Source organism: Arachis duranensis, chromosome 6 (assembly GCF_000817695.3).
Source record: "Arachis duranensis cultivar V14167 chromosome 6, aradu.V14167.gnm2.J7QH, whole genome shotgun sequence".
Taxonomy (NCBI): domain Eukaryota; kingdom Viridiplantae; phylum Streptophyta; class Magnoliopsida; order Fabales; family Fabaceae; genus Arachis; species Arachis duranensis.
In genome coordinates, this window is record NC_029777.3 from 110,536,813 (window position 1) to 110,564,599 (window position 27,787).

The 27,787-nt window shown below is 35.0% G+C and overlaps 4 protein-coding genes, 1 long non-coding RNA gene and 1 pseudogene across 6 annotated transcripts; 1 reads left to right on the forward strand and 5 right to left on the reverse strand.

The window, feature by feature from the left end:
* Positions 1-1,801: 1,801 nt before the first annotated feature.
* LOC107495981 (uncharacterized) lies at positions 1,802-3,913 on the forward strand. Its single transcript, XM_016117183.3, has 3 exons — positions 1,802-2,192; positions 2,725-2,952; positions 3,277-3,913. The coding sequence occupies exons 1-3, from the start codon at positions 1,881-1,883 to the stop codon at positions 3,349-3,351; spliced, it is 615 nt and encodes a 204-aa protein (XP_015972669.1). The 5' UTR covers positions 1,802-1,880; the 3' UTR covers positions 3,352-3,913.
* On the reverse strand, positions 3,506-5,255 carry LOC127748367 (uncharacterized). Its single transcript, XR_008010396.1, has 2 exons — positions 5,079-5,255; positions 3,506-3,632 (listed from the first exon to the last, which is right to left on the reverse strand). It is a non-coding gene; the product is annotated as an uncharacterized LOC127748367 (long non-coding RNA).
* Positions 5,256-6,325: 1,070 nt separating this feature from the next.
* Positions 6,326-10,089, reverse strand: LOC110273089 (protein ESSENTIAL FOR POTEXVIRUS ACCUMULATION 1). Its single transcript, XM_021125971.1, has 5 exons — positions 10,065-10,089; positions 7,458-10,020; positions 6,978-7,177; positions 6,790-6,849; positions 6,326-6,699 (listed from the first exon to the last, which is right to left on the reverse strand). Exons 1-5 carry the CDS (start codon positions 10,087-10,089, stop codon positions 6,326-6,328), a joined length of 3,222 nt encoding a protein of 1,073 aa, XP_020981630.1.
* A 6-nt stretch (positions 10,090-10,095) lies between these two features.
* Positions 10,096-13,885, reverse strand: LOC107495930 (protein ESSENTIAL FOR POTEXVIRUS ACCUMULATION 1). Its single transcript, XM_021125972.2, has 5 exons — positions 13,636-13,885; positions 12,657-12,745; positions 11,626-12,534; positions 11,418-11,547; positions 10,096-10,811 (listed from the first exon to the last, which is right to left on the reverse strand). The coding sequence occupies exons 1-5, from the start codon at positions 13,685-13,687 to the stop codon at positions 10,096-10,098; spliced, it is 1,896 nt and encodes a 631-aa protein (XP_020981631.1). The 5' UTR covers positions 13,688-13,885.
* Positions 13,886-14,591: 706 nt separating this feature from the next.
* On the reverse strand, positions 14,592-22,682 carry LOC107495931 (protein ESSENTIAL FOR POTEXVIRUS ACCUMULATION 1). 2 transcript variants are annotated; one of them, XM_016117140.3, is made up of 10 exons: positions 22,385-22,682; positions 21,454-21,542; positions 20,451-21,356; positions 20,224-20,353; positions 19,002-19,739; positions 16,284-18,885; positions 15,954-16,150; positions 15,741-15,800; positions 15,276-15,650; positions 14,592-15,001 (listed from the first exon to the last, which is right to left on the reverse strand). In XM_016117140.3, the coding sequence occupies exons 1-9, from the start codon at positions 22,434-22,436 to the stop codon at positions 15,277-15,279; spliced, it is 5,148 nt and encodes a 1,715-aa protein (XP_015972626.1). In that variant the 5' UTR covers positions 22,437-22,682; the 3' UTR covers positions 14,592-15,001; position 15,276. The 2 variants fall into 2 exon arrangements, with proteins under 2 accessions (XP_015972626.1, XP_015972625.1); XM_016117139.3 differs by lacking the exon at positions 14,592-15,001 and having other exon boundaries at positions 15,107-15,650.
* A 2,675-nt stretch (positions 22,683-25,357) lies between these two features.
* The window catches only part of LOC110272918 (protein LIKE COV 1-like), a 3,854-nt pseudogene continuing 1,424 nt past the window's right edge, over positions 25,358-27,787 (reverse strand).

The window sequence follows — 27,787 nt, forward strand, 5'->3', positions numbered from 1 at the left end:
ATAATAAACGGATTGTATATTGTTAGTGTAATACGTGTTCTGCATATTGTGTTTACATAAAATAGCGATCCAAAACACTGTGAAATCCTATTTTTTGTAATATTAACCTATTCACTCTTCAATAATAAAAATAAAAAAAAATCCAGGGAGCTAACCAACATGTCTTCAAAAAAACAATAAAACAAAGGAGAAAAAAGGAATCAACATCTAGAATTATGTGTACAATACAAATGATTGGGATTTGAGGGAAGCATGTTGCAATTAATTCTCTGGTTCCAGTTTTCTGCTTGAAATATACTCCATCAGGCTACAAGTTACTAGCAACAATTCAGTTAGTTATAAAATACACATATGTATTCGGATTAATGTCCATTAGCATTGCCATTATAGTGCCGGTATCCAAAGTCCAAACCCATTTAATATGCGTAGTAAATTACCATTTTAGCCATCAGAATAGTCCTCAAAGGAAAGACGCAATAATACTATAATTTCTAAATATTAGTTGTCTAGTAAAATACATTAAATTTGGGAGAATGTATTTTCCAGAGGGGTTTAGATAAGATTTTGACCCAATTTTTAACAAACATGTTTAAAGAAATATTTTTTTTTCTTCCGATTTTTAAATTTAATAATTTTTTGTAAAGTGAATTTTTTAATTAAAAATTCAAAAAGGATTAAAAATTGAATTTTATATTTATTTTATGCATATTTTTATAAATAATTATTTAAATTTAAAAAATAAAAAATACAAAAACCTGCTTATCACTTAAAAAATGTATATTTTCCTAAATAAAATTAGAGTTTGTTCGCGTGTTATTGAGTTATTAAAATTTTAATAGTAAAAGTAAAAGTAAATATATTAAAAAATATATATATATTTAAAAAAATTATAATTTACATTTTTTAAAAGTCTTTTTTACTTAAAAAATATATTTTTAATATTATAAATAAATAAAAAATATTTTTATATTATCGTACCTAAACATAATTATTAAATAAAAATATTTTTACATAAAAATTTAAACATAATTTTTTAAAAAATAATATCACTTGAAACAAGTATTTTTCATAAAAACTCAACTAAATAAGTCTTTAATTTAAAAAAAAATCATAATGTCATTTATTTCTCTCTCAAATAGTACTTTATAGAAAATTAAATATGTTACACCCAAAATAGTGATTTACTTATTTATTATAACATCCATCAACTACTCTGTGAGACTATTCATGCATTGTCTGATATGTAAATATCCCAAATTTATTTTCCAATTTCCATAGCACATAGGGGAAGTAAAGGTAGCTCACTATCCACCCATAATTTTGTCTGGTGGTCCCACCTTACTTTTACTCATCTATCACTCACTCTATTATTATTCATTTCATTATTTGGTCCCACTCCTAAGTCCTAACATACCATACCATATTCATATTTTCTTAAAAAGAATTATTGTTTTCATTCTTATTCTTATATTTCATTAACACCTATCACTTTATTATTGAACATATAAAAGATTAAACAATAAGACATACACACACACACAAATATTTAGCAATTAATTTTTTGTACAAATAGTAATTTTAAATATTAAATTTTTATTAAAATTTGAACACCTTAATTATAAAGATGATAGTTAAGATGTTAATATATATTGTATTAAATAATTTAATTAAACACCTTAAATTTTTCACAAAAAAATAGTAATTTATTATATATAAAATATTTCTTTCATCTTATAATAATATTTGAAGAGCAATAATATTTTCTCTTTCTATATATGTTACTTTCCCATCATGCTTTTGGGAAAGCACTTTTAGTACACACCCCAAGTAACCAAAAACCTGCAATATTATTATTAATAATTCAGAAGAAAGATAAGATCATGAAGGAAGAAGGAGAAAACATCACAAAAACAAGAAGGAGTAGAGAGAGTTTCAATGATTGTGGTGCTGCTAACGGTGTTGGTGTAGTAGCAGCAAAAGTTATGGCAAACAACAACAACAACAATAATCATAATAATAATAGTCATAAGGGTAACTACAACTACAAATTCTGGGTTTTAGCTGCAATAATTGTTCTTGCACTATGGTCAATGTTCACTGGCTCTGTCACACTCAAATGGTCTGCTTCAAACCTCACAAGATTCTCACATGACTTGGATCATTCTATCACTCTTCAAGATCTTGATGTCTTGGTATGTTACACAAACAAATTTGTTTTTTTTTTTTAAATAAATAATTATTATATAAGTTTTGTCAGAAAGAACAATACTTTAGATACAAGTTATGATACCCATTTAGTTTTTGTTTTATTCTCTAATTAAGTAAAGGGGTGTAACAATTTTTATGAGATGTGCTAAAATTAGTAATTAGATGGTATGTTTTTATATGCAGAATATCAAGCTAGCCCTTTAGAAGATTTTGGACAAAAAATGTATTTATTTTAAGAAATAAGAATTAAATTGATATGTAAACAAAGAACATTAGATTACCAACTAAACTATGTCAATTTTGAAACCATCAACTTAGATGTTCATCTTTCTTTCTTATGCAGAAATGTTGAAATTAGTACTTACAAGATGACCTGCATAATATAAAATCAAATTAGTACTTTTAAGGATTGTTGACATAAATTTAGTCCTTTTTATACTAAACTATGTCAATTTTTAAAATGATCAAATTAGTCAAAAAATGTTTGATAGAACTAACTTGAAGTGAATTACATAGGAAGTGGAGGAGAGGGAGAAAGTGGTGCGGCGGATGTGGGAGGTTTACACCCACAGCACCACCGCGAAGGTGCCGCGATTTTGGTCAGATGCATTTCATGCTGCCTATGAACATTTGGTGAGTGATGTACCTACAATTAGAGATGCTGCCATCTCAGAAATTGCTAAGATGTCTATCCAATTTCTCAGTTTGCAGCAGCAACTTCCAATTCAGCTTCAATCTGAATCTGTAAGCTAACTTATTATGCAGAGTTGTTATGAAAATCTTTTTAGCATGCTAGATTCATATGCAATGAAAATCTTTAATATGATTAAAGTTGTAAATTTGCTTGAATGGTTTTGCTGTTTGGTTCTTCTTTGATGTCTGATTAATAGATTATGCTGCAAGCTTTCTGTTTGTAGGTTCTGATCTATGAATCTAAATGTTTCTGGATATGAACTCCCTTCTGATATGTTCATATTTTTTCTATGAATCACACTATTGCTTAGGAAAAATCATTACTTGCTTGTTCTTAAGACAATGATCACCATTTTCATGATCAAACATGTGCAGAACATCAGGGTATCAAGGAAAATGAAAGAAGAACAAGAAAGTAGCTGGGGAGCTAAAATTGGCACTAAGCAATAACAAGGAATCAGTAGCTGTTCTATTGTATAAGACTGAAATATAAAATGTGTGTAGATCTTACCATGTTTGTATAGTTTTGTACATTTAAATTAGTGTTGTCATCAATGTATGAATAAGAACACACTGCTTTTTCAAGACATTACAGTGTACAAAAAAAAGTGATGGTTCAAGTAACTAGGCCCACCGGGCTATCGTGGGCTGCAGATGCAACGGCCTGTTATCCCTCCACTATTGGAAGCAGGAAGTGTTCGTCGCTCTGTGAAACCAGCCTCACGCATTGCCTTCCATTCTAAAGGCAAAGAGACCCGGGCCTTCGCCTAGGTACCTGGGCCCAACTCTCAACTTGGAGAGGGCAGACCAACTGAGACATCAGTCAGCCCAGCAAGGCAGCCTTGGCCCTTGTTCCATCACCTTAGTATTTTGAAGTTGTGTCGGATGTGGGACTTTTAAATGCAGATTATAACCTAAAAAAAATCTGCATTTGATTGACAAGGTTTATTATTATATATCCATTTTTCCTCTCACTTTTTTGGATGAAATAAAGGATAATCCATCTATCTCATGCATCTGTTATGAATTATGATGTTAGACACATTTGTTGCATCATTATCTTCTTGTAACCTTTTTCATTGTCTGTCATAATGTTATGATGTTAATGCAATTTTCTTAGTGAAGTTTATACTCTTTTGCTGGTATCTTTTGGATGCAAATTCAAGCTCTTCTTTTATCAAAGTTTTTATAGCCAAATTTGCATGTATGATAAACGAAATGCATAAAATTTAGTTGTGCTTTACTTAATATATGTGATATTTGATTGGATAAGTTGGCCAATAGGTTGTTGCATGCACAATGCAGTATTCAAACCCTTGACACTTATTTAAACAGACTAGTGAATTAACCAACTTGGTTAAAAAAAATGGAGCTCAATAAACCTTTAATTTCCTTTATAATTCTTTTTCTTATTTTTCTAGAAGAAACATGCAAAGGATTGTAATCTTTCAGTTGTAGCTTTGATAAGTGTAGCATGTCTTCATCCCTTATTTTCCCATTCTTTTCTTTCCTTAGTGAACTTGTCTTCTGCCTTTTCCTTTAGTTTCTTTCTAATATTATTAAGCTCATGGTTCTAATTTCTATCATGGTGTTGGCACATTCAACGTAGACAGTTGAATAATTACTAGGCAAAACTCAAATCAGCCCCTGACAAAAAAAATCCCAACTCGGCCCCTGACAAAAAAAAACTCAACCCGGTCCCTGACAATTATCTCGAAAGGACAACGAGGCCCCTGTGCCAACAAAAAATAAATGTTATTTTTTTTGGCACAGAGGCTAATCAGTCCCAAAAAAAATTATCAGGAGCCGGATTTGGTGTTTTTTTTTGGGGGCCTCGTTGCAAAAAAAATTAATGTTATTTTTTTTGGCACAGGGACTAATCAGTCCCAAAAAAAATTATCAGGGGCCGGATTGGATGTTTTTTTTTCTTGGAGGCCTCGTTATCCTTTCGAGATAATTGTCCGGAGCCGGATGGAGTATTCACTCTAGAATTTTTCTTATTTTGTAGTGGATTTGTGAGTAGCCAACAAACATGGCTTTTATGAAGTGTTTATTAAACCTTAATCTAAATTGTCAATATCTCCCCATAATGATTGATAGCACAAAAAAATGATGGTTCAAGTAGAAAGGCCCACTAGGCCATACTGGGCCCAAAGAGCAGCAGCCTCACGCATTACCCTCCAATTTAGGAACCAAGAAGCCCGAGCCTTCGCCCAGACCACCAGGCTCAACTCTCAACTTGGAGTGGGCAGGCCAGCAAAGAGCAACTTCAGGCCCAACCCAGCTAACCACAGCACTTGTTCCATCACCTTAAAGCCCCCACTTGGGTCACAAGTTGGCGCTACCCAACTCGGCGAGCAGCGTCTATTGTAAAATGTTTTATAAACAATGGAAATATTCTATTTTCCCCCGATGTGATACTTCTAGGGCATTTAAAATCTTTTTGTAGATTGAACAGAGAATATTTTATTTTGGGACAACAGAAACTATAACTAGTTTGTGATTGTAGCTTAGGTAAATACTGAATTCTGAAGTCAAATATGAATTTTAGCTTAAACATTACAATGCACGTTTGTAGTATTGTTGTTCACCATATTAGAATATTGAATTTTAGCATAAACATTACAATGCACCATTAAAATTTTTCTGCTTTGATATTTGGAATTTGATTGCAGTAGTAACTAAGCCCAAACTCAATTGTTGAGTAACATTTGCAATCCTAAAAGGAAACTAGTATAGAGAAAAGGAATTTGCCCCCCTTATATGAGCAGTGATAATGCTTAATCTGCTAAGCGCTTATACAAACTTGTATAGATATGACTGAAAAGACATTCTAGAGCCATTGATCAACGTAGTTTAGAGAACTCTTTCTTACTTTCTATTAACCAACAACTATATGCAAAACTACTCTCTTTAATAAACAAGACATCAAGGTAAGACTTGAACGAAAAGCATTTATACATCACAAATTTACAATAATTCTAATCTTAAACCTATATATGATGAAATTACGTTTCAATTATATAACAATTTAGGAGAATTATTACCATTGATAGAGCCTAGATGAAGATGATTCCTTCAAGAACAATCGAAAATAAACACATTTTTCATATATCATGCTATGCAAAGGGTCATTGTTATCACCTAAAAGTACTCACACAAAACTGATTGAAAAATGAAAAGGAAATTAATTGAATTAAAGTGAACATAAATACTTAAATAGTATATCATCCTGGGCATGATCAAAAGTCAAACGAACTTCTACAAAATGGCAAAACTGGTTAAAGCAGATCAAATAAATGCTGCAACCATTTGTGTTAGAAAGAAAGAAAAGAGAATCCTAACTCGGAAAATGAATTTACAAAGTTCGAACAAAATGTATTTACATCTAACACAAAACTAGGGGTCCTCCTCCATTAGCCTCTTAATCTTCTACTGTCTGGATCTCACCCATCATGATCCTGTTACTCACAACATTGAATCCCAAAACTGCAGGGCTAACCTTTTTCCCTTTCTTTGTCTTCTTCTTTCCCCCTCCTATCCCAGATGCTTCTGTGTTGTCCATATCCTGCATATCTGCATTAGCAGATAGCACACCGCTGGCACTGACTCCAGTAGCCTTCTTATCGGTTTTGCTCTGGAAGGCTATTTCCAAAACATCTGATGGTAACATATCCTTGTAGTTGAGGAACTTCTCAATGAATTCATGTTCCGGGTCATATGATCCAAGGTTTTCTACGAGAAGCAACTCGGCTTCGGATCTCGATTGCTTCAAGCAAAATTCAAGGAAACTTGTATCTGCATCCAACCGAAGAAACGGTTAGAATTACAGTTAACTTACTTTAGGGATAATGAACAGCAATCAAACAATGGAGCAGGTTTTCTTACCTTTTGTACCTATTAGCCGATCGCACTCGCTCTCACACCAATCTCGGAAGCCCATTGCCTCTGAAAATTACAAAAGGAAACCACAGGTCAGCTTCAGAAGCATGTCATATATTCAGGATGCAAGTAAACATGCAGATTCAGAACACTAGATAGGAAACAATGAAACAGAGCAACCAAGTCTTTTTTACCAGAATGCTTAGTCATGGAATCTTTTTTGGTTTTAAGCAAGGATTGAGATGAGGCAGGTGATGATGATAACAGAGACCGTTGCTCAGTTGGTTTGCTGCTCACTGATTTTTGACGAGATAAAGATGCAGGTGAACTCCCTTTAACAGGTGTATTCTTTAAACCCGAGATCCCTTGGCTTCCAAGCTGAGGGAAATCTGACCTGTTTTTGAAGACAACTAATTCATCAGTCATAGTTCATCAACTGTTTCCATCAAAGCTTGAATTTTATGGAAAGAGGTCACAAGACTACATTTGTATATGTTACTTTGAAAATTCAAAAATATTTAAGGGTCATTAGATCCTCATAAGAAGTATCCATTACCCATTATTTGGCAGGTAAATACTTCTTTATTTACTTGTTGGGTACCATATAGAAGAAAATTTTATGGATCATAGTAACTACACAAATAAATTAAACAGGGAAGTGAGAGAAAACATACTGCTTAGTTTCCGGCTTAGACTGCTCAACTGGACCCCAGAATAAGTCATCATCCCCTTTGTATTTTGACTGAGAAGTAGCATGAGAATTTATCTGGATTGGAGATGCGGCTTTGGATGGAGAGGAAGCTGAGAATGACCATGAAGAACCACCATTCCGTATAGACTGGGAAGACTGCACTTTCTGAGGGGTAGGCATTGGGTTGGCAGGAACCGCAGAAGAAGACTTCTTCTCCTGCTCCTTTAAAATGTCCCTTAATGATGTTGGTTTAGGGAACTTAACAAAATCAGTAGACCATGCTAGAGAAGGAGTTGAGCTAGGTAGCTCCCTTTCCCCTTTCCACGGAACAAAGTCTCCCAACGAGGGGCCTGTGGGTATGGCAGGCAACACTTCTTTCTCCTGCAGTGAAGAGCGGGAGCTTTTGCCTTTTTCAATGGGGCTCGAAGAGATGGGCACTTCCACAGATGCATTGGGCACGGAGGCTTTAACTCCTGAACCCTTTGATTTTGTTGACTTTTTCCGGCCTCTTTTGGTATCTTTTGCCTCGATGAATTTTGAATCATCCGGTGATTCTGACTGGACAGCTATATTCTGAGAGGATGATGTATTCTTAGGAACCTCAGCATCTTTTTCGTTGGATTTCTTCAAAACTTCTTCTGCCAAGAGATCATGTAGTGGACTTTTCTTGCTCTTAGGTTTTTGAGAAGTTTCCGTTTTAACCAGATGATCAGCATTGCCTCCTTCTCTATGACTTTCACCAGACACCTTTACATAGTCTGGATTGGCCACAACCCCTGACCAAGGAGTTGTCAGACTAACTGACTTGACAGAAGTAGCAATCTCAGATACAACCATTTCTGCCTCTGCCTTTCTCTGTTCTTCCTGTTGAATTTCTAATAAAGACTTTGGCTTGGCACCGGGAGCAGCCTTCCAGGCTCGTCCTGTAGGCATTTCAGTATGCTGTGTTATTACAGAATCAACTACCTTTGACTCAACCCTATCACCCGCATCATCGATACTTCCAGGAACACCAGCAGACACACCATGAACTTCATAATTAGCATCCTCTTTGACAGCAACTCCAATTTGGTTTCCCTTAGCTGTTGTTTGTTTCAGATTTGTTTCATTAGAATCTGGCTTTCCAGGTTCTGATTGCTTGGACAGCTGCAAGGCCGCATTTTTTGGCAATCCCTTTGCTTGATCAGAAGGCTGCAATTTTGAAGATTTTTGCTTTTTGGATTTCTTCTCATTGACCTTTTTGGGTTCTTGCGCATCAATATTTTGCACTACCACAGACGGCTCAACATTGTTGATTTCTCTTTCAGCCTGCTGCTCTTCATGCACAATATTTGATCTTTCCTTCATGTCTATGTTTGGTGGGAATTCAATCCCACATGATTCAGTGGCAAAGGAAATGGCATCACCAGGAGTCTCCAGAGACTTGGAAGTAAAGTCTGAAATAGAAAGAGGTTGCTCTGCAATCTGGTTTTCCTCTTTAGATATCTCCTGATCATGTAATAAGGGACTATCAACCACTGTTGGTGCAGGAAACATCTCCTGATTCTGCTCATTAGTTTGTTCAGGAACTGCAAGGCCCCAGCTTTTCTGAGAACCAGTATTGCCAAACAATTGATGTGGCAGATTTAAAGGAGAAGCTTCATCACTTAAATTATAACAAGAGTCCTGGCTACTCATAGGTATATTTAAAGAATCAGTGCGGAGTTCATCAAGCACACCGGGCTTATTTGATTGAGAGCTCATGGAAAACATCCCCTCTTTTGATTGAAGTTGAGAAGGATCCATGTGCAAATTCCCAATTGGAGGTGTACCAGACTGCATATGTCCATAAGACGAATTAGCAAGTCGCTGGTTAGATTGCTGGTCTTGCAGCACTTGAGACAGCAATTGCTTCTGCTGTTGCAGCAATAACTGATGCTTCTGCTGCTCCTCCTGCCTTTGTTGCTGCTGAAGCAGTAACAATTTCTCTAACAACAGCATCTGCTGAGCTGGGGCAACAGCCTGAGACTGCAACTGCATCAAGTATTGTTGCTGTAACAAATTCAATAGTTGTGGATCTTGAGATATACCAGAAGAAAGTAGCTTCTCTGCTGACAAAATATTTGCGGGGTTATCAGTTGCTTGACCTAGTAAATTGCTCAGGGACAATTGGTTATGTGCTGGCAGCCTTTGCTGTGGAACGCCAAATGGCACTTGAGAAAAATTCTGATCATGATGGAAGTCAAATTTATTCTGAAGTGGATGTAATCCACCCTGCAGAGGATGATTTGGCCATCCAGAAGCACCATTATTTAAACCAACAGATGTTCTGTCAGATAATCCCTGGATGATTGACAGCAAATCAGAGTTTTGGGACTGAGTCTGCCGAGAATTGTCGCTCATTGAAGATAAAAGTTTTGAATGCAGGGCTGCGTCCAGGGGAATATCTGGTTTTGGCGCAAGGGAAGCTGCATCAGGCCCTGGCCAATATGGGTAAGCACTAGGTAAGGATCTCTGTCGCTCGAGTGCTAGACTATTGGCAAGTAAGTAAAGGTTGTTTCCATTATCTACTCCAGAAGGACCAAGATTAGCAGAATTATTTCCAATAAACCCTTGTAAACCTGAAATGCATACATTAAGAGTTAATGATTTCCAAACATATCTGATAAAGTCGACTCCAGAAATCTATTTTCAGCTTCTGTAGCAGAAGTTTGCCTAAGCCTAGGATCACTTCTCAATGTCTCAAACTCACTCAAACCAGCAAGGGTATTCCCAAAGGGAGCAGAGTTTTGGCGGCCAGGTATGTCAGTAAAGTCATTCGGTTTTGGAGCAGAAAAACCCGGTGGTGGTCGGGCTTTAGCTCGTAAATGAGGCATGACATCACCAAGAGGTAACCATGGTGAATCAGCTGCTGAATTATCAAGACGAACAGGTAAGTCAATACCAAAATATCCAGACTCAAACCATCCAATAATATCAATTCCTTTGAAAGGACCCTGAATTTGACCCTTAGGATCCTTATATAAAAGGGATAACTCCTCCGGTGGGGTCTGCACTACTCTCCTGCTTCCAAGTTCACTATCCAGAATTCCAGATAGCTGCCTCTTAAGAATGGAATCTTCACTGGATTGCCACTTCCCGACATCTCTTGGATCAGATGAATAATCCAAAATTCTTGACCTTACACCATTAGTTGCATCACTATTATCATGCAAGAGGGTGGTAGTTCCATGTTCACCCCCTGGCATAGTTCGCCTTGCAACACCATGATGAGCAGAGATATTTCCTTCAACTGACAAGTCTTTGTTATTGGGGACCTCATCAGTTACTCTGTTAATGTCTCCATCTTCAACTCTTTCTGAACAAACACATTAGAGGAAAAGCAGAAAAGAAGTCACTTGAGACAGAAACAAGCACATTCGAAATGCCATATGAAGAGTATACTACCACACATTGGTAAAAATATAAAATTAATGAGTTATGTAAAGAGTAGAAACCATGTGAATATACTTATCAGACCAACTAATACTGAAGAATGTATGCTTTTAAGTTCCAAACAATGTAAGCAATATGGAAGTAGAGATATTAACTTGAAAAAAGAAGGGAAAAAAAGAAAATAGAAACAATTAATCAAGAAAAACACCTATTGCGTTGTCTGAAAAGACCCTAAACCCCATTCATAGGGCTGCCTTATTTACATCTATCTTCTTAGTGATACATTCATTCTTTTATCAGGATTTAAGATAAATTAGATCATGTAATCTACAAACTAGTATCTAGAAGCATAACAATGTGTTCACTTTTCATTCGAAGAGACTTTCTATGATTAGTTAATATATCCAACTTCCAAAATTTCAGAACAATGATTTCATGAACGTTGAAGTTGACTTAAAAAACCAAGTTCAAAAGTGTAATCCTGCACCACAACCTATATGTAACTTTATAGTTTATGTCCAGTACATACCATAGAAAGGTGAACCTCCAGGTTTCGATCGCCTAGTATGCGAAAAATCTGTTGAGCTTCTTCCATCTTTAGGCACCTGAGGTGCTCCACTAGTAATAATCTCCCCTTTGTCAATACCCTTTAAAATAGACTGTTTAAAAAAAAAACAGATAAACAACCTAAAATGAAAATGGAATTCAGTATAACGAAAAACAAAAATATCATTTACCAGTTCTTCAGAATTTGGTGCCAGAATTGCTAGAGGTTCCAATGGTTCTTCCTGTGTAAGATTAGGTACCTGCACAAAATCATCAGCTAGTTTTCTATTTCTATCCATTTTAGTCACTCTGTAAATATCAAGCAACTTTGTCCTATTATATCTGAAGGGAGAAGGTTCTCCGAGCCCAGTTTCAACTTTTTCTGGTAAAGATACAGGATAAGAGTTATTCGTGAAGCTACTGTTAGAGCCACCCCAGTCATGACCATGAGTAGAAACTGGGGTCATATTCTCCCCACGCCCACGCCCAGAGGAATATGTGGAGCCTTCTTGCTTGTTTGGGGTACTGTTATGTTGATGGGGAGGCTCTGACCTACCACGGCCCTGTGAGAAGCTAGGTCTCCATGGCCGATAATGATCTCCCTCCTTTTCATCCTTTCCATGATTGGAAGTGTGAGACAAGCCTTTGTCCAGATGTATATCAACTTCTTTTCCAGAGTCGCTCCATTTTTCACGAAGATCTTCTGGTTCCTTATTATCGGGACCCCAGCGTGTGTTCCACTTACTCTCACGCCGCTGGTCAAAGTTAGTGTCTCTGTTTCCCGAATCATTCCGTCTATCAGCAGCACCACGACGAACTTCTCCAAAGTTCTTTGAAGGCAAATTTTCTGTCCAACGCTCCACTCTCCGAGAATCACCAAGATCTTTCTCTCCATCCCTCCACCGATCCTTCCGTATGGAGGACTTAGTGTCCCGCTCTTCATCACGCCAACGATCACGGCGTCCACTTTCTGAGTCAAGCATGGACGGCCTAAAGACATCTTTTCGCTTATGAGCATCATGCACATCCTCTCCATTTCCAGATGTCTTAGTGGTCTCCATGCGAAGACCAAATGGAGGACTTAAAGCCACATGGTTTTCCTGAGAAACAATACAGAGATAAGAAGCCGGAAAATTAAAACACTTTGATGGGATTACAGACCTTTAAAAAGGAATAGGAGCACACACTATATGATAAAAAACCAGGAGGACTTAGTACACACCACAGTTCCTCTTCCAGATTTACTTTCCCCTGGCTTTGGCAGAAGCCATTGCGGTGAAAGTGGAATTGGATTGTCAGAGCCCTGAACATCTGCGTCAACAGGATTTAAACTTCAATTATTGTTCCAATCTTAAGAAAGCTAAGGCATTCACAGCCTCAAGCTGTAAGAAGGACATGTAATAAGCCCATGCAGATCAACAATAATATAAAACAGTTAAGGCATTATAAAACAGCTGGTTAAGCTAATAACATCACCAGCATGTACAATTCATGCTTTGATAAGTATGTACCCTGTTTTCTGAGATGAACTTAAATCCATTTATATTAAGGAAATTTATCATGCAGAGACAAAAAAAAACATTTATCTTATCATGCTAAAAAAATGACTATAAGTCAGTACATCAATGAACACTAAACAAAAAGACACGGCAATGATAGCAGCCTAATCTACAATGTTGTTATTCAAAGTTCTTTTTCAAGCATACATCTCAATTTTATTTTTGAAAAGTAAAAATGTTCAGCTGTTGTAAAAGCACTAAATTTTGCAGCCCGCAAGATCAAAGAGAAAGAAAAAAAAGTGACAAACTTCAACACACGCACACACACAAACACAAACACAAAAAAAACAGTGATATATAGCTAAAAGAATCTTTGTCGTCCTCAAGTCCACACACTGATATCGGGGCACAAACGAAGAATCTCAAAAATTTCAAAAATATCTCAGCTTTCTGGTCCTCAAGTCCATATCTAAAATAAATGCTACTAAAAAAATCAAATACTGATAATTTCTTTTCGGAGAAAAATGAAGAAACGAAAGCGTATCGGCTAAAAAACGAGGCGAATGCTCAATGCGGCAAGTAAAAACCTCAGTTACGAAAACCCAAAACCGACCAAGAAAGACTCTTTCTTTGTTCACAGAAAAGCAAAAACCCTAATCACCAGAAAGAAGAAGAGAAGCTGAGAAAAACCAGGAAGAGAACCTTTGGAGATCTTCAATGGAGTGCGAGAATCAGAGGTGGCGCGTTGAGCCATGAGAGAGTGAGTGAGAAGTGAGAGATGAAAACCCTTGGTTTGTGAAATTTGGTTGCGAGCGATGAGAGAGTGAAGAAGCGAAACGGTGGAACATAGGGTAAGGGTTGAAGCAAGATAAAAAATTGGGGCTTCGGCGCACGTTAAGGATGCGGAACTATCGGCGCACGTTAGTGCGTGGTACTCCACTGTGTTGAGTAGTGAAGGCAGCCAACTAAACTTCTAAAAAGTATTCTCTTTCTTCCGTGAGGTATGCTGTTCAAATTCAATTCAATTCGATCATATTAATTTTTTTCTTTTATTAAATTCATGTTAATAAGATGTTTAATAATATGTTTTATTATTAAATTATTTAAAAATATTGTTTCTTAAAAATTGCTTTTATTTTAGGATAATACTATGAAGTCGATATTTTTAATGGAAAAAAAATAGTAATAATCTTCTCTTTATTTTATAATACTCAAAATTTAAAAAAAATACTAATCTAGCTTAAATTGCAATAATATTTCGTGTCAAATTATCAAATCCAGCCGAATCATACAATAAACACCTCTAATCATCATGCCCTGTCATAAAAATAAAATAATAGGAAATTAATTCCGTGTCCATTTCATTCTTATTTGCTCGGCATTGTATGCATTTTACAACTTTGTAATATTGATTTTCCGGATAATCTCACTAATGTTTGGATTTTATGAAAGAGGTCCCTCTATTGCTCTGAGGTTTTATGTTTTTCTTTATAAAATTCTGAAAATAATTTTTTAAAAAAAAAACCGAAGCATAAATAAAATTAAAATTTATTTTTGTTTTCATTTCAATTTTAATATAGAAACAGTGAAAATAATAAAATATATTCCTTTTCAACCTTTTGTTAATACATTTTTAATTACAAAATTATGAAAATAGAAAATAGAAAGGCACCATAAAGCCATTAGAATTTCTGGTGTGCATAATTGTTATTGTTGGTGCACACAGAGTGTTTGCCCTAATGCCTGAGTTAATGTTGCTAATACAGGGATACAAGTGTAATTAAATTAGCAGTATAACTGATTTTTGAAACATATTGAATTATTGATAATCCAACATGGTTATAGTATTTAATTCCATCTATGATCTGTGTTATATGTGATGATGTCTTGTCCTACAGGTTGGATCTCTAAGACTAGTTAAATAACCATTTCAGCTCGTTAGGAGATTAGACTAGTTAAATAAGCCAAGTTAGTTTCAGAATCAGTTAGATATAGTTAGTTCAACTTGATTAGAACATGATTTCCAAGTCCTTTTTGTGCTACCTCCGCCATGCTCGCATGAAAATCTCTACAAAACATAAAGAAAACCACAGCATTTTAATGTTATGCAAAACAATCACTACTGTTCTGTAATTTAGAATGTTGAGGTTTAGTTCAACAATGACAATGCACATCAAGAATTTACTGCTTTCCTTATTGATATTTGGAATTCGATCGAAGTACAAGTGTTCCACTGTAGTTAAATTTACAATTCCAGAGGAGAAAATAGTATAAATAACTTCAATCTTTATTTACAAAGTTAGAACAAAATGTATTTACATCTACTGCAAAACTCCACTAACCTTAATCTTCTACTCTCTGGATCTCACCCATCATGATCCTGTTACTCACAACATTGAATCCCAAAACTGCAGGGCTAACCTTTTTCCCTTTCTTTGCCTTCTTCTTTCCACCCCCTCTCCCAGATGCTTCTGTGTTGTCCATATCCTGCATATCTGCATTAGCAGATAACACAACCCCGGCACCGAGTCCAGTAGCTTTCTTATCGGTTTTGCTCTGGAAGGCTATTTCCAAAACATCTGATGGTAACATATCCTTGTAGTTGAGGAACTTCTCAATGAATTCATGTTCCGGGTCATATGATCCAAGGTTTTCTACGAGAAGCAACTCGGCTTCAGATCTCGATTGCTTCAAGCAAAATTCAAGGAAACTTGTATCTGCATCCAACCGAAGAAACGGTTAGAATTACAGTTAACTTACTTTAGGGGTAATGAACAGAAATCAAACAATGGAGAAGGTTTTCTTACCTTTTGTACCTATTAGCCGATCGCACTCACTCTCACACCAATCTCGGAAGCCCATTGCCTCTGAAGATTACAAAAGGAAATCACAGGTCAGCTTCAGAAGCACATCGTATATTCAGAATGCAAACAGCTCTATCCAACATAGCCACTAAAACATGCAGATTTAGAACACCAGATATGAAATAATGAAACAAAGAGCAACCGAGTCTTATTTACCAGAATGCTTAGTCATGGCATCTTTTTTTGTTTTCAGCATGGATTGAGATGAGGCAGGCGATGATGATAGTAGAGAACGTTGCTCATTTGGTTTACCGCTCACTGATTTTTGACGAGTTAAAGATGCAGGTGAACTCCCTTTAATGGGTACATTCTTTGAACCCCAGTTCCCTTGTCCAAGCTGAGGGAAATCTGATCTGTTTTTTCATAGACAACAAATTAGTCAGTCATAGTTCATCAAATCTTTCCATGAAAGCTGGATATTAATGAGAAAAATAATCAGTGTCAAAATATAAAAATAACCAAACAGGGAAGTAACAGAAAATATACTGCTTAGTCTCTTGCTTAGATTGCTCAATTGGACCCCAGAAGAAATCATCATCCCCAGGGTATTTTGACTGCAAAGAAGCATGAGAGTTTATCTGCATTGGAGAGGCAGCTTTGGATGGAGAGGAAGCTGAGATTGAACGTGAAGAACCACCATTCCGTGTAGGCTGGGAAGGCTGCACTTTCTGAGGGGTAGGCATCGGGCTTGCTGTGACAGCAGAAGACGACTTCTTCGCCTGCTCCTTTAGAATGTCCCTTAATGATGTTGGTTTAGGAAACCTAACAGAATCAGAAGACCATGCCAGAGAAGGAGTTGGGCTAGGTGGCTCTCTTTCCCCTTTCCACTGAACAAAGTCTCCCAAAGAAGGGCGTGCAGGTATGGCAGGCAGTACATCTTTTTCCTGCAGAGAAGAGCGGGAGCTTTTCCCTTTCTCAGTGGGACTCAAAGAAACGGGCACTTCCCCAACAGTTGCATTGGGCACAGAAGCTTTAACAACTGAACCCTTTGATTTTGACTTTTTTCGGCTTCTTTTGCTATCTTTTGCCTCAATGAATTCTGAATCATCCAGTGATTCTGACTGCACAGCAATATTTTGTGAGGATGATATATTATCAGGAAACTCAGCATCTTTTTCATCAGATTTCTTTGAAACTTCTTCTGCCAATAGATCATGGAGCGGACTTTTCCTGCTCTTAAGATTTTGAGAAGTTTCTGTTTTAACAAGATGATCAGCAGTGCCTCCTTCTCTGTGACTTTCACCAGACACCTTTCCAGAGTCTGGATTGGCAACAACCCCAGCCCAGGGTGTCGCCAGACTCAATGAATTGACAGATGTAGCAACCTCAGATACAAGCATTTGTGCCTCTGCCTTTCTTTGTTCTTCCTGTTGAATTTCTATCAGAGACTTTTGCTTAGCACCAGGAGCAGCCTTCCAGGCACGTCCTGCAGGTATTTTATTATGCTGTTTGGAAACAGAATCAACTACCTTTGACTCAAGCCTATCACCTGCTTCATCGATGTTTTGAGGAACACCAGCAGGCACGCCATTATCCTCATAATTAGCAGACTCTTTGCCAACAACTCCAATTTGGTTTCCCTTACCTATTGTTTGTTTCAGATTTGTTTCAGTAGAATCTGGCTTTCCAGGTTCTGATTGCTTCGACAGCTGCAAAGATGCATTTTTGGGCAACCCCTTTGCTTGGTCAGAAGGCTGCAATTTTGAAGATTTTTGCTTTTTGGATTTCTTTTCATTAACCTTTTTGGGTTCTGGCGCATCAATATTTTGCACTACCACTGACAGCTCAACATCGTTGCTTTCTCTTTCAGCCTGCTGCTCTTTATGTGCAATATTTGATTTGTCCTTCAGGTCTATGCTTAGGGGCAATTCAATCTCACATGATTCAGTTGCACAATTAATAGAATCACCAGGATTCTCCAGAGACTTAGAAGTAAAGTCTGAAACAGAGAGAGGTTGCTCTTCAATTTGGGGTTCCTCTTTAGATATTTCCTGATCAGGTAATTGGGGACTATCAACGACCTTTGGTGCAGGGAACATCTCCTGATTCTTCTCATTAATTTGTTCAGGAACCACAGGGCCCCAGCTTTTCTGAGAACCAGTATTGCCAAATAATTGATGTGGCAGATTTAAAGGAGAAGCTACATTGCTTACATTATAACTAGTGTCTTGGCTGTTCATAGGTAAATTTAAAGAATCAGTACAGGGCTCATCATGCACACTGGGTATATGTGATTGTGAGCTCATGGGAAATATCTCCGGTGATCGAAGTTGAGAAGGATCCATGTGCAAATTCCCAATTGGAGGTGCACCACCCTGCATATGTCCAAAAGAAGAATTACCAAATAGCTGGTTGGATTGCTGGTTTTGCAGCACTTGAGACAGCAACTGCTGCTGCCGCAATAACTGCTGCTGCTCCTCCAGCTTTTGTTGCTGCTTCAGCAGCAATAGTTTGTCCAACAATGGCATCTGCTGAGCTGGAGCAACTGCCTGAGACTGCAACTGCATCAAGTATTGTTGCTGTAACAAATTCAATACTTCTGGATCTTGCGATATACCAGAAGAAGGTAGCTTCTCTGCTGCCAAAATATTAGCGGAGTTATCAGCTGCCTGGCCCAGTAAATTGCCCAATGATAATTGGTTTTGTGGTGGAAGCCTTTGCTGTTGAATGCCAAATGGCACTTGAGAAAAATTCTGATCATGATGAAAATCAAATTTATTCTGAAGGGGATGTAATCCACCCTGCAAGGGATGATTCGGCCATCCAGAAGCACCACTATTTAAACCAGCGGATGTCCTGTCGGATAATCCCTGGATGATTGACAGCAAATCGGAATTTTGGGATTGAGGTTGCCGAGAATTGTCGCTTGCTGAAGATAAAAGTTTTGAATGCAGTGCTGCATCCAGGGAAATATCCGCTTTTGGTGCAAGGGAAGCTGCATCTGGCCCTGGCCAATACGGATAAGGACTGGGTAAGGACCTCTGTCGCTCAAGTGCTAAACTATTAGCAAGTAAGTAAAGGTTGCTTCCATTATCTACTCCTGATGGGCCAAGATTACCAGAATTATTCCCAATAAACCCTTGTAAACCTGAAATACATACATAAACAAAGGTGAGTTAATGACTACAAAACATAACCAATAACATCAAGGGTAAATAGGGGGGAATAATAAATAGAGCAAAGCAACGCAAGGAAGTCATAAACCTTCAGATAATGCCAGACTTTCAAGCGGAGGACCTCCTTTGTTACCAGACATAAGTGATTCCAGAAATCTATTTTCAGCTTCCGTGGCAGAAGCTTGCCTAAGCCTAGGATCACTTCTCAACATCTCAATGTCAGTTGAACCAGCAAGGATATTCCCAGAGGGGCCAGAAGTTTGACGGCCAGAGATGTCAGTATAGTCATTTGGTTTAGTAGCAAAAAACCCTGGAGGGGGTCGAGCTTTAGCTCGTAAATGAGGCATGACATCACCAAGAGGTAACCATGGTGAATCAGCTGCTGAATTATCGAGACGAACAGGTAAGTCAATACCAAAATATCCAGACTCAAACCATCCAATAATATCAACTCCTTTGAATGGACCCTGAATTTGACCCTTAGGATCCTTATAGAAAAGCGATAACTCCTCTGGAGCCATCTGCATTACTTTTCTGCTTCCAAGTTCACTATCCAAAATGCCAGATAGCTGCCTCTTAAGAATGGGATCTTCATTGGATTGCCACCTCCCTACATCTTTTGAGTCAGATGAATAATCCAAATTTCTTGACCTTAGACCATTGGTTGCATCTCTATTATCATGCAAAAGGGTGGATCCATGTTCACCTGCTGGCATGGTTTGCCGTGCAACACCAGGATGAACAGAACTATTTCCTTCAACTGACAATTCTCTATTACCGTGTACCTCATCAGACACTCTGTTATGGTCTCCATCTTCAACTCTATCTAAACAAATACATCATGGGAAAAACTCCAGGTCACTTGAGCAATTAATATTCAAAGATGTAAGCTTCCAAACAATGTAAGCAGCATGGAAGTATAAATATTATCTTGAAAATCCAGAGAGAAAAAAATCTAAAGAAACTATCATGTTGTCAAAAGAGACCCTTTACTCATAGGACTGGCTTTGTTTACTTCTCTCTTGTTAAGGATACATTTCATAGGGCTGGCTTTATTTACTTCTCTCTTGTTAACGATACATTTTTTTTATCATGTTTCAAGATAACTTAGGATCCTGCAATTTACAAACTAGCTTTAGAGGAGTAACATAGTGTTTTTCATTCAAGAGAACTTGTATGATTAGTTCATACAGCCAACTTACAAAATTTCGGAACAATTATTTCTTTAAGGTTAAGAAGACTTAAAGAACCCAGTTCAAAAGTTTTATCCAGCATCACGGCCAATCAGTAACTATAGATATAGTATATACCTTGCAGAGATGCACTTCCAGGCATCATTCGCCTAGTATGTGTAAACTCTGTTGAGCTCTTTCCATCTTTAGGCATCTGAGGTGCCCCACTACTAATAATGTCCCCTTTATCAATACCCTTTAAGATAGACTGTTAAAAACAAAAAGCATATGCTAAGTCACTTGAAATAATAATGTAATTCAGTAGAACAACGATAAATAAATAAATAATAAAAAATATCAATTACCATTTCCTCGGGATTTGGTGCCAGAAGGGCTAGAGGTTCCAATGGATCATCCTGTGTAAGATTAGCTACCTGCACAAAATCATCAACTAGTTTTCTATTTGTTTCCATTTTAGTCACTCTGTACACATCAAACAACTTTGTCCTACTATATCTAAAGGGAGAAGGTTCCCCATGTCCACTTTCAACTTGTTCCAGTAATGTTCCAGGAATAGAGTTATTCATGAAGCTACCACCAGAGCCACCCCGGCCATGTCCTAGAGTAGAGACTGGCGTCGTATTCTCACCACGGCCACGTCCATAGGAATATGCAGAACCCTGCTTGTTTGGTGTACTGTTATGGTGATGGGGAGAATCCAACCTTCCGCGGCCCTGTGAGAAGCTAGGTCTCCATGGCCGATAATGATCTCCCTCTTTTTCATCCTTTCCATGATTAGAAGTGTGAGACAGCCTTTTGTCCAGATGTATATCACCTTCTTTTCCAGAGTCGCTCCATTTTTCATGAAGACCTTCCGGTTCCTTATTATCGGGACCCCAGCGTGTGTTCCACTTACTCTCACGCCGCTGGTCAAAGTTAGTGTCTCTGTTTCCCGAATCATTCCGTCTATCAGCAGCACCACGACGAACTTCTCCAAAGTTCTTTGAAGGCAAATTTTCTGTCCAACGTTCCACTCTCCGAGAATCACCAAGATCTTTCTCTCCATCCCTCCACCGATCCTTCCGTATGGAGGACTTAGTGTCCCGCTCTTCATCACGCCAACGATCACGGCGTCCACTTTCTGAGTCAAGCATGGATGGCCTAAAGACATCCTTTCGCTTATGAGCATCATACACATCCTCTCCATTTCCAGATGTCTTAGTGGTCTCCATGCGATGGCCAAATGGAGGACTTGAAACCACATGGTTTTCCTGAGACACAATACAGAAATAAGAAACCGGAGAAGTAAAACACTTCGATGCGATTATAGAGCATTAATGGTAGGATAAAACTGGACACAGTACACACCACAGTTCCTGTTCCAGATTTACTTTCCCCAAGCTTTGGCAGAAGCCATTGTGGTGAAAGTGGAATTGGATTCTCAGAGCCTTGAACATCTGCACGAACACGATTTAAGCTTCAACGTTTTTTCTAATATCAAAAAATTGACCATTAAAGTTTAAAATTTTAACTAAAAAATGTTAAAATCACAGAAAACAAGCTAGAACAATATCAACAAAGTTTGTCAAACACTTTAATTCCCCCAACGAAATCAAATTCTAAGTACACAACCGTAACCCTGAGCAATAAGCAGCACATGTAACAAACTCATGCAGATCAACTATATATTATGATTCACTACATCGATCAACACTAAACAAAAATGACATGGCATCGGCAGGACCCAAATTTCAAATGTTCAATGTTGAGTACATGTTTTGGAAAACAAACGTCCCAATAAGTCCAATTTTTTCCTTTTTCAGGCATATAGAGACAACTCTCAGCAAAGTGCCCCAATTTTATATGGAGAAAAAAAAAAGAGTGATATTCAGTTTGTTGTAAAACCATAAAAAATTTCACAGTCCGCAAGATCAAAGAGGAAGAAAATCGTCACACACTTCACAGTATCAAAAATACTAACAACATGCCATATTTTCAAAAAAAGATACAGCTGAATGTAACTTTCTCGTCCTCAAGTCCACACCGAAACATTGACACAAAAGAAGAATCTCAAAAATTAAAAAATATATAAACTTTCTGGTCCTCGAGTTCATATCGAAAAGGAAATACCACAAACAAAAAATTGAAAAAAAAAAGAAAAATTCAAATACAACAGAAGCATATCGAAGATAAACAAGGCGAATGGTCAATGCCGCAAAGTAAAAGCCTCAGTCACCCAAAACCAATCAAAAATACGTTTTTTTTTTACAATCAAGCAAAAACCCTAAACAGCACGAACCTTTGGGGATCTGCAATGGAGTGCGAGAATCGGATGTGGCGCGTTGAGCCATGGAAGAGTGAGTGAGAAGTGAGAAATGAAAACCCCTGGTTCGTGAAATTTGGTTGCAAGCGATGAGAGAGTGAAGAAGCGAAGCGCGGAAACATAGGGTAAGGGTTGAAGCAGGATAAAAAATTGGGGGTTGGGTGCACGTTAAGGATGTGGAACACCACCGGCGCACGTTAGCGCGTAGTGCTGACTGTTAGTAAACTATGAATGACGAGAATGTAATGAAAAATTATTATTCTTGCTGGATATTGGAACACTCAATTATGTCGCACTTATTAATTTTTCTAAGCTGCTATTAAATATTGGAGAAAATGATAAATAGATCCTTTACTTCACTTTTTTATTCATAAATATTTAATTTTTTATTTTTTTAAATTTAGATATATCTATTTTTTATATTTATTTAGTTTTATTAAATATAATTTTTGTATTAATTTAGTTGATATGAATATTAAATAAATTATACTTAAAAATCAATATGTCTAAATTTTAAAAATATTATAGACTTAAATATCAAACTAAAAAATCATGTATAAATTTTTTGTCTCTCTTAATTTTTTTAATTTCATTTCATTTTTTATTATTCATATTGAGCATGGAATTGTTAATTCTCTTGTTGGTTTATGGGTATTTTAAGAGTAAATCTCTTTTTTTAATTTTTGGCTACCTATTCAAAAGATAAAACAGTCTTTTACAATTTAATCATTTTTATCTAATCTCAAATTATTTAAGTAATTAATTTAAATAGTATAAAAATATCTTAAATCAATTGCTTAAATAATTAAGGATTGATTAGATCAATTAATTGAATGATTAGAAATATATTAGAATTTTCGTATAACAAAAAAACAAATAGTTAAATATCGAAAAAGATATTCACTCATATTTTAATAAATAAAAAATAGATGAAAAATTTTAAATCTTTTATTCCTAAAGTGAGTATTAAATCTATCATAGACTTGGTTCGTTCCACTAAACTAACTCCTATTATAGTTTGAATATAATGAGATTATTAAGTCAATGTTTTTTGAGGGTGAATTTATGTGAACTGCCTATGATCTCATGTATGCTCAATTGGATCAAGAATTTTAATTTGTATTAATTTAACATACCAATTTAGAATTATTATACTTTTTTTGAAGAAATAACGTGTTATATTTTTTAATTTTGATTATGACATATCACTCTTATTTTTATTAATTAATAATGAACGTAAGTTTTTTTTTTTTCAATAAATATACAACTCAATAGTGAATCATCTCAATTGAAAAATCTAATTATGATAGTCAAGCATTACAATTAGATCTTATCGCTTATTAACACTTAATAGACGTGAGACCCACAACATGAATAATCAATTTTTTAGATTAAATATCTCACTCCCTCAATTGGATTTTTATTTGAAATCACCTACTTCTTATATCTTCACAAAAAAAAAATATTTAAATACGTATTTATGTGAAAATAATATTATAAAATATTAGATGAAAAAATTCATATTTTATAATTTAAATAAAAAATTCAATTTGAATTTGTTATTTTTTATTATTTTTAGTTTTTTTTTTATGTTATATAAACAAAAATGCATTGGCAAAAAACCATTGTTTAGAATGTCATGATTAAGAGATAAGGAAAAAAAAAATAAATTGGACTAAATTTGCTTAGAAAAATGAGAATTAAAAAAAAATAATTGAGGGGACAAACCTCCCTTAGAATGCATGAGACGCCAACCAAAATTTGCTTAGAAAAACAATGTTACAATGTTCTTTTAGAATCAAGAATAGATACAACAATTTTACCCTTTTTTTCACAAATAAATTTAGTGTCATAGTCTTCTGTCAAAGCCAATAAGAAATAATGTAAGTAATCACATCCTCTATTTTTTTTCTTTTTTTTTTTAATTGACCATGTAAAATACTTCGTATTTTTCTATATGTATATTCTTAGTATGACTCCACTAAAGTGAACAAACTGATAAAATAAAATATTTAAATTGATGATGAACAGAAAAAATATAATAAATTAGAAAACGAAATGAAACGGAATAAATTAAAATAGAGTCAAGGGAACAAATTATTCTACTTTCTTGTTAAGATAATTTAGTAGTAAAATAATGGAGTTATATCCATTCCATTGTTGAGATGTCTCAATATATAAAATTAAAATGTGATGTATGTAACAATGAGTATTTATCATTTCGATCCAAATTGAAAGGAAAAAAATAAAGTAAAATTGAATGGATCGATTTAATTTATCGTTTTTTATTGGTTTAATTAGTTTGTTGGTTTTTATAATTTCGTAAAATTTTTAATTAGGTCTTTGTAATTTTTTTTCTTTCAATTGAGTTCTTGCATCAATTTTTTTTAAATTGGTTCCTACATTTTTTTTCTTTTATTTGGGTCTCTACACCAATTTTTTTTTTTTAGTTGGGTAGTCCCTATAAAACTAAGTCAATTACTGCCAAAAGAGACATAATTAAAAAAAAAAACAGTGTAAAAACCCAATTAAAAAAATAGTATAGGGATCTAATTAAAAATTTCGCGAAACTATAAAAACCAATAGAATAATTAAACCTTTTTTATTTTACTTTTGTATTCATTCGTTTTTATTTAAACCGAATAAAAAAACCATATGACTTTAATTTTGATATATTAGTGGCGTAAAATATTTATATAGTCGTGCAATTACGTTCATTTTTTTAGATAATCATTCATGTAATTAATGTCAAAAATAGTTATTTTTGCTTATGTTACATAATTTAATACACGTGTAAAATCACTTTATACTAACAGTGCAACAAAATTAAATTATATATATATATATAACCTAATCTTAAGCATAACTAAAAAATTATTGATCTAAAATTAATTAATCTCTTAATTAGATACTATCTCACTCCAAAAGAGTCATATCTTTTGTTGGGTCTACTTGTGTTCCTTTTTTTCTACCCTACTCACCATAGAAGAAGAGCCTACTAAATAAACTCTTCCAATTGAGATTTTGGAACTAAAGTATTACATTCTCTCCAATTTTGTTAACCGGAAATTTAGGTTAAGTAATAAAATATAATTAAAGGATATCCTCTAGAACAAGACAAAAAAAAAAAAGATTCTATTTGCTTAGGTCAAGGGGCAAATGCCATTAAACTAAAGTTAAAGAGATGAATATATACTTTGGGTAGTATAGTTAGTTATACTTGTGATGCTGCAAAGGTTGGTATTCTTGTTGCTAATTTGCTTTGATCCACATCCACTGTCGTCAATAATTGAGGAATTGACATCCCACCAGATATAACAATTTCTGTATCACATTAACATTAAGATTAAAAACCATGATCACATCATAATTAATCAAAAAGTTCTATCAATCAAATATAGAAATAAAATTATATATAGATGCATTTTTGGAGATTAATATATTTTTCTATCATAATTCACATAACCTTAGATATATGATAGAAGCATAACATCTTTATATGTTATTTTTTAGGGTTTGTGAATGATCTTTTAGAAAGAAATAATAATTTTTTTCCTATGGAGAAAAGTATCCTTCATAATCACATTTAAAATCTCCATCAATATATATTTTTGTGAAGATCCACAACACCTAAATATCCCCAAATCCCCAGAATTTTAGTTTCCAATGGGCATTATTTTAGAACTTTTTCTTGGGAGAAGATGAATTAGTCCTTCAATACATTTTTTTTCCCTCATAACCATTTAGAAAGATGTGTATTATGAGTTTTTTATAATAATATTTTAAAAATAATATATTTCTTACTTTTTAAGTATAATTCTCACATATAATATATGTCACAATTTTTATTTCTTTTAATGGTTTAATTATTTGTATTTTTTAAAAAAATTAATAATAACTCACAAATTTCAAAACGAATTTAGTTGACTTAAAATGTCAATTCTATTTGATTTTTGACGAGTTTGACAATTCGATTAAACAGCAAATTGAGCTTATTTTGTTATGCTTAGTGACATATATGATATAATTATTTAAAAACAAATTGTTTAGGGAAGATAAAATAAATTGTGGTAATTAATTAAAAGAAATTGTACCTATGCCTTCTCGGACAGACAAATTGGGCCTTAGAACATCATTAGGGTTCATGAGAAGAATGTCACCCAAATATAAGTGGTTGGTTGGAACATAAACACATAGAAGCTCTTGTTCATCTCTGTTTGTTCTCAACACTACCGATGATGTTATGAATGCCAATGCATACTCTCCAACACGTGGGTGCCTTATCAATGCCACTTCCTTGAATGCATTTGAATTTTGATCTGTCCATAATTACAACAATCTTGTTTCTAATTATTATACACCTTTTTAGAGAAAAATAAAAACTTATATATGAAGATATTTTCATGTAAAATTATTAATTAAAAGTTATTATCTAACGGCTTTTAATTATCAACTTTACGTGAAAATGATTGTACCTTATGAAATTGCTGCACTAATTTGCTTGGAGGCAGCATATATATAGCTTACAAGAGGCATTTTTTTGATGAACCATTCTCCAAGGGTTAGAACTGAAGTTCCCAACCATGATGACATGAATATTCCAACTAAGAATATGAATGTGATTGAGGTTGCAAATCCCAGACCTGTCATTGGTTTATTAATCAAAACCATATTAGTCTTGCAAATTCTGTACTACTTGTTATTATATTAGGACTATGATCACATGAATTCTTAAAGTTGAAACCCCAAGTTCCTAGATGGCACAACCCCATATGTTTACAAACTTATTGTACTATTTATTACTATTTGAACTCAACAAAGATAACATATTGTTGGTTTATCAAATGAAACTATGAGCTAATTTTGCAAAGGATGTGGTGATCATCACTTGATATTACATGAAAAAATGTCACACTAATCTTAGAGAATAGATGTGTAACTAAGCACATACACAAATACTTAAGCAATAAAAAACAATAAACTAATAAAGTAAAAATTCACATGCAGTTATTTCATGTAAAGTTGATCATTGAAAACCGTCAGATCATAATTTGGTTAAACTTATTAAATTATTTAACGATTTTCAATGATCAACCTTACATAAAAATAATTACACATTATGAGTATTTACCAACTAATAATGTTTATAACTGAAATAATAATAATAATACTACAAGAGTGAGTTGATAATTAAGAACAAACTTACCAAAAATATTGATCCCTAGATGATTAAATATAGGGGAGAAGAAACTATCCACAAAGTGGATAAAACCCCAAGTGATGTAGAATGTTATAGCGATTGGAAAAAGGATTACACTGCAAAATTACATAGTATTTTGTTTAAGACACAGTCTGAATATAACAAAATAGAATAATCTC

Coding starts and splice junctions, on each gene's coding strand:
- LOC110273089 (XM_021125971.1), bottom strand. CDS start 10,089: ATGTATGCATTTCAGGTTTACAAGG. Junction 7,178..7,457: donor TCTAAGCCGGAAACTAAGCA/GTATGTTTTCTC, acceptor CTTCAAAAACAG/GTCAGATTTCCCTCAGCTTG. Junction 6,700..6,789: donor TCGGCTAATAGGTACAAAAG/GTAAGAAAACCT, acceptor GGTTGGATGCAG/ATACAAGTTTCCTTGAATTT.
- LOC107495930 (XM_021125972.2), bottom strand. CDS start 13,687: ATGGCTCAACGCGCCACCTCTGATTCTCGCACTCCATTGAAGATCTCC. Junction 11,548..11,625: donor CACCAAATTCTGAAGAACTG/GTAAATGATATT, acceptor TTTTTTAAACAG/TCTATTTTAAAGGGTATTGA. Junction 10,812..11,417: donor TGGAGGTTCACCTTTCTATG/GTATGTACTGGA, acceptor GTGTTTGTTCAG/AAAGAGTTGAAGATGGAGAC.
- LOC107495931 (XM_016117140.3), bottom strand. CDS start 22,436: ATGGCTCAACGCGCCACATCCGATTCTCGCACTCCATTGCAGATCCCC. Junction 20,354..20,450: donor CACCAAATCCCGAGGAAATG/GTAATTGATATT, acceptor TGTTTTTAACAG/TCTATCTTAAAGGGTATTGA. Junction 15,801..15,953: donor TGCCATGACTAAGCATTCTG/GTAAATAAGACT, acceptor TGTAATCTTCAG/AGGCAATGGGCTTCCGAGAT.
- LOC107495981 (XM_016117183.3), top strand. CDS start 1,881: ATGAAGGAAGAAGGAGAAAACATCACAAAAACAAGAAGGAGTAGAGAG. Junction 2,193..2,724: donor TTCAAGATCTTGATGTCTTG/GTATGTTACACA, acceptor TGAATTACATAG/GAAGTGGAGGAGAGGGAGAA. Junction 2,953..3,276: donor TTCAGCTTCAATCTGAATCT/GTAAGCTAACTT, acceptor AAACATGTGCAG/AACATCAGGGTATCAAGGAA.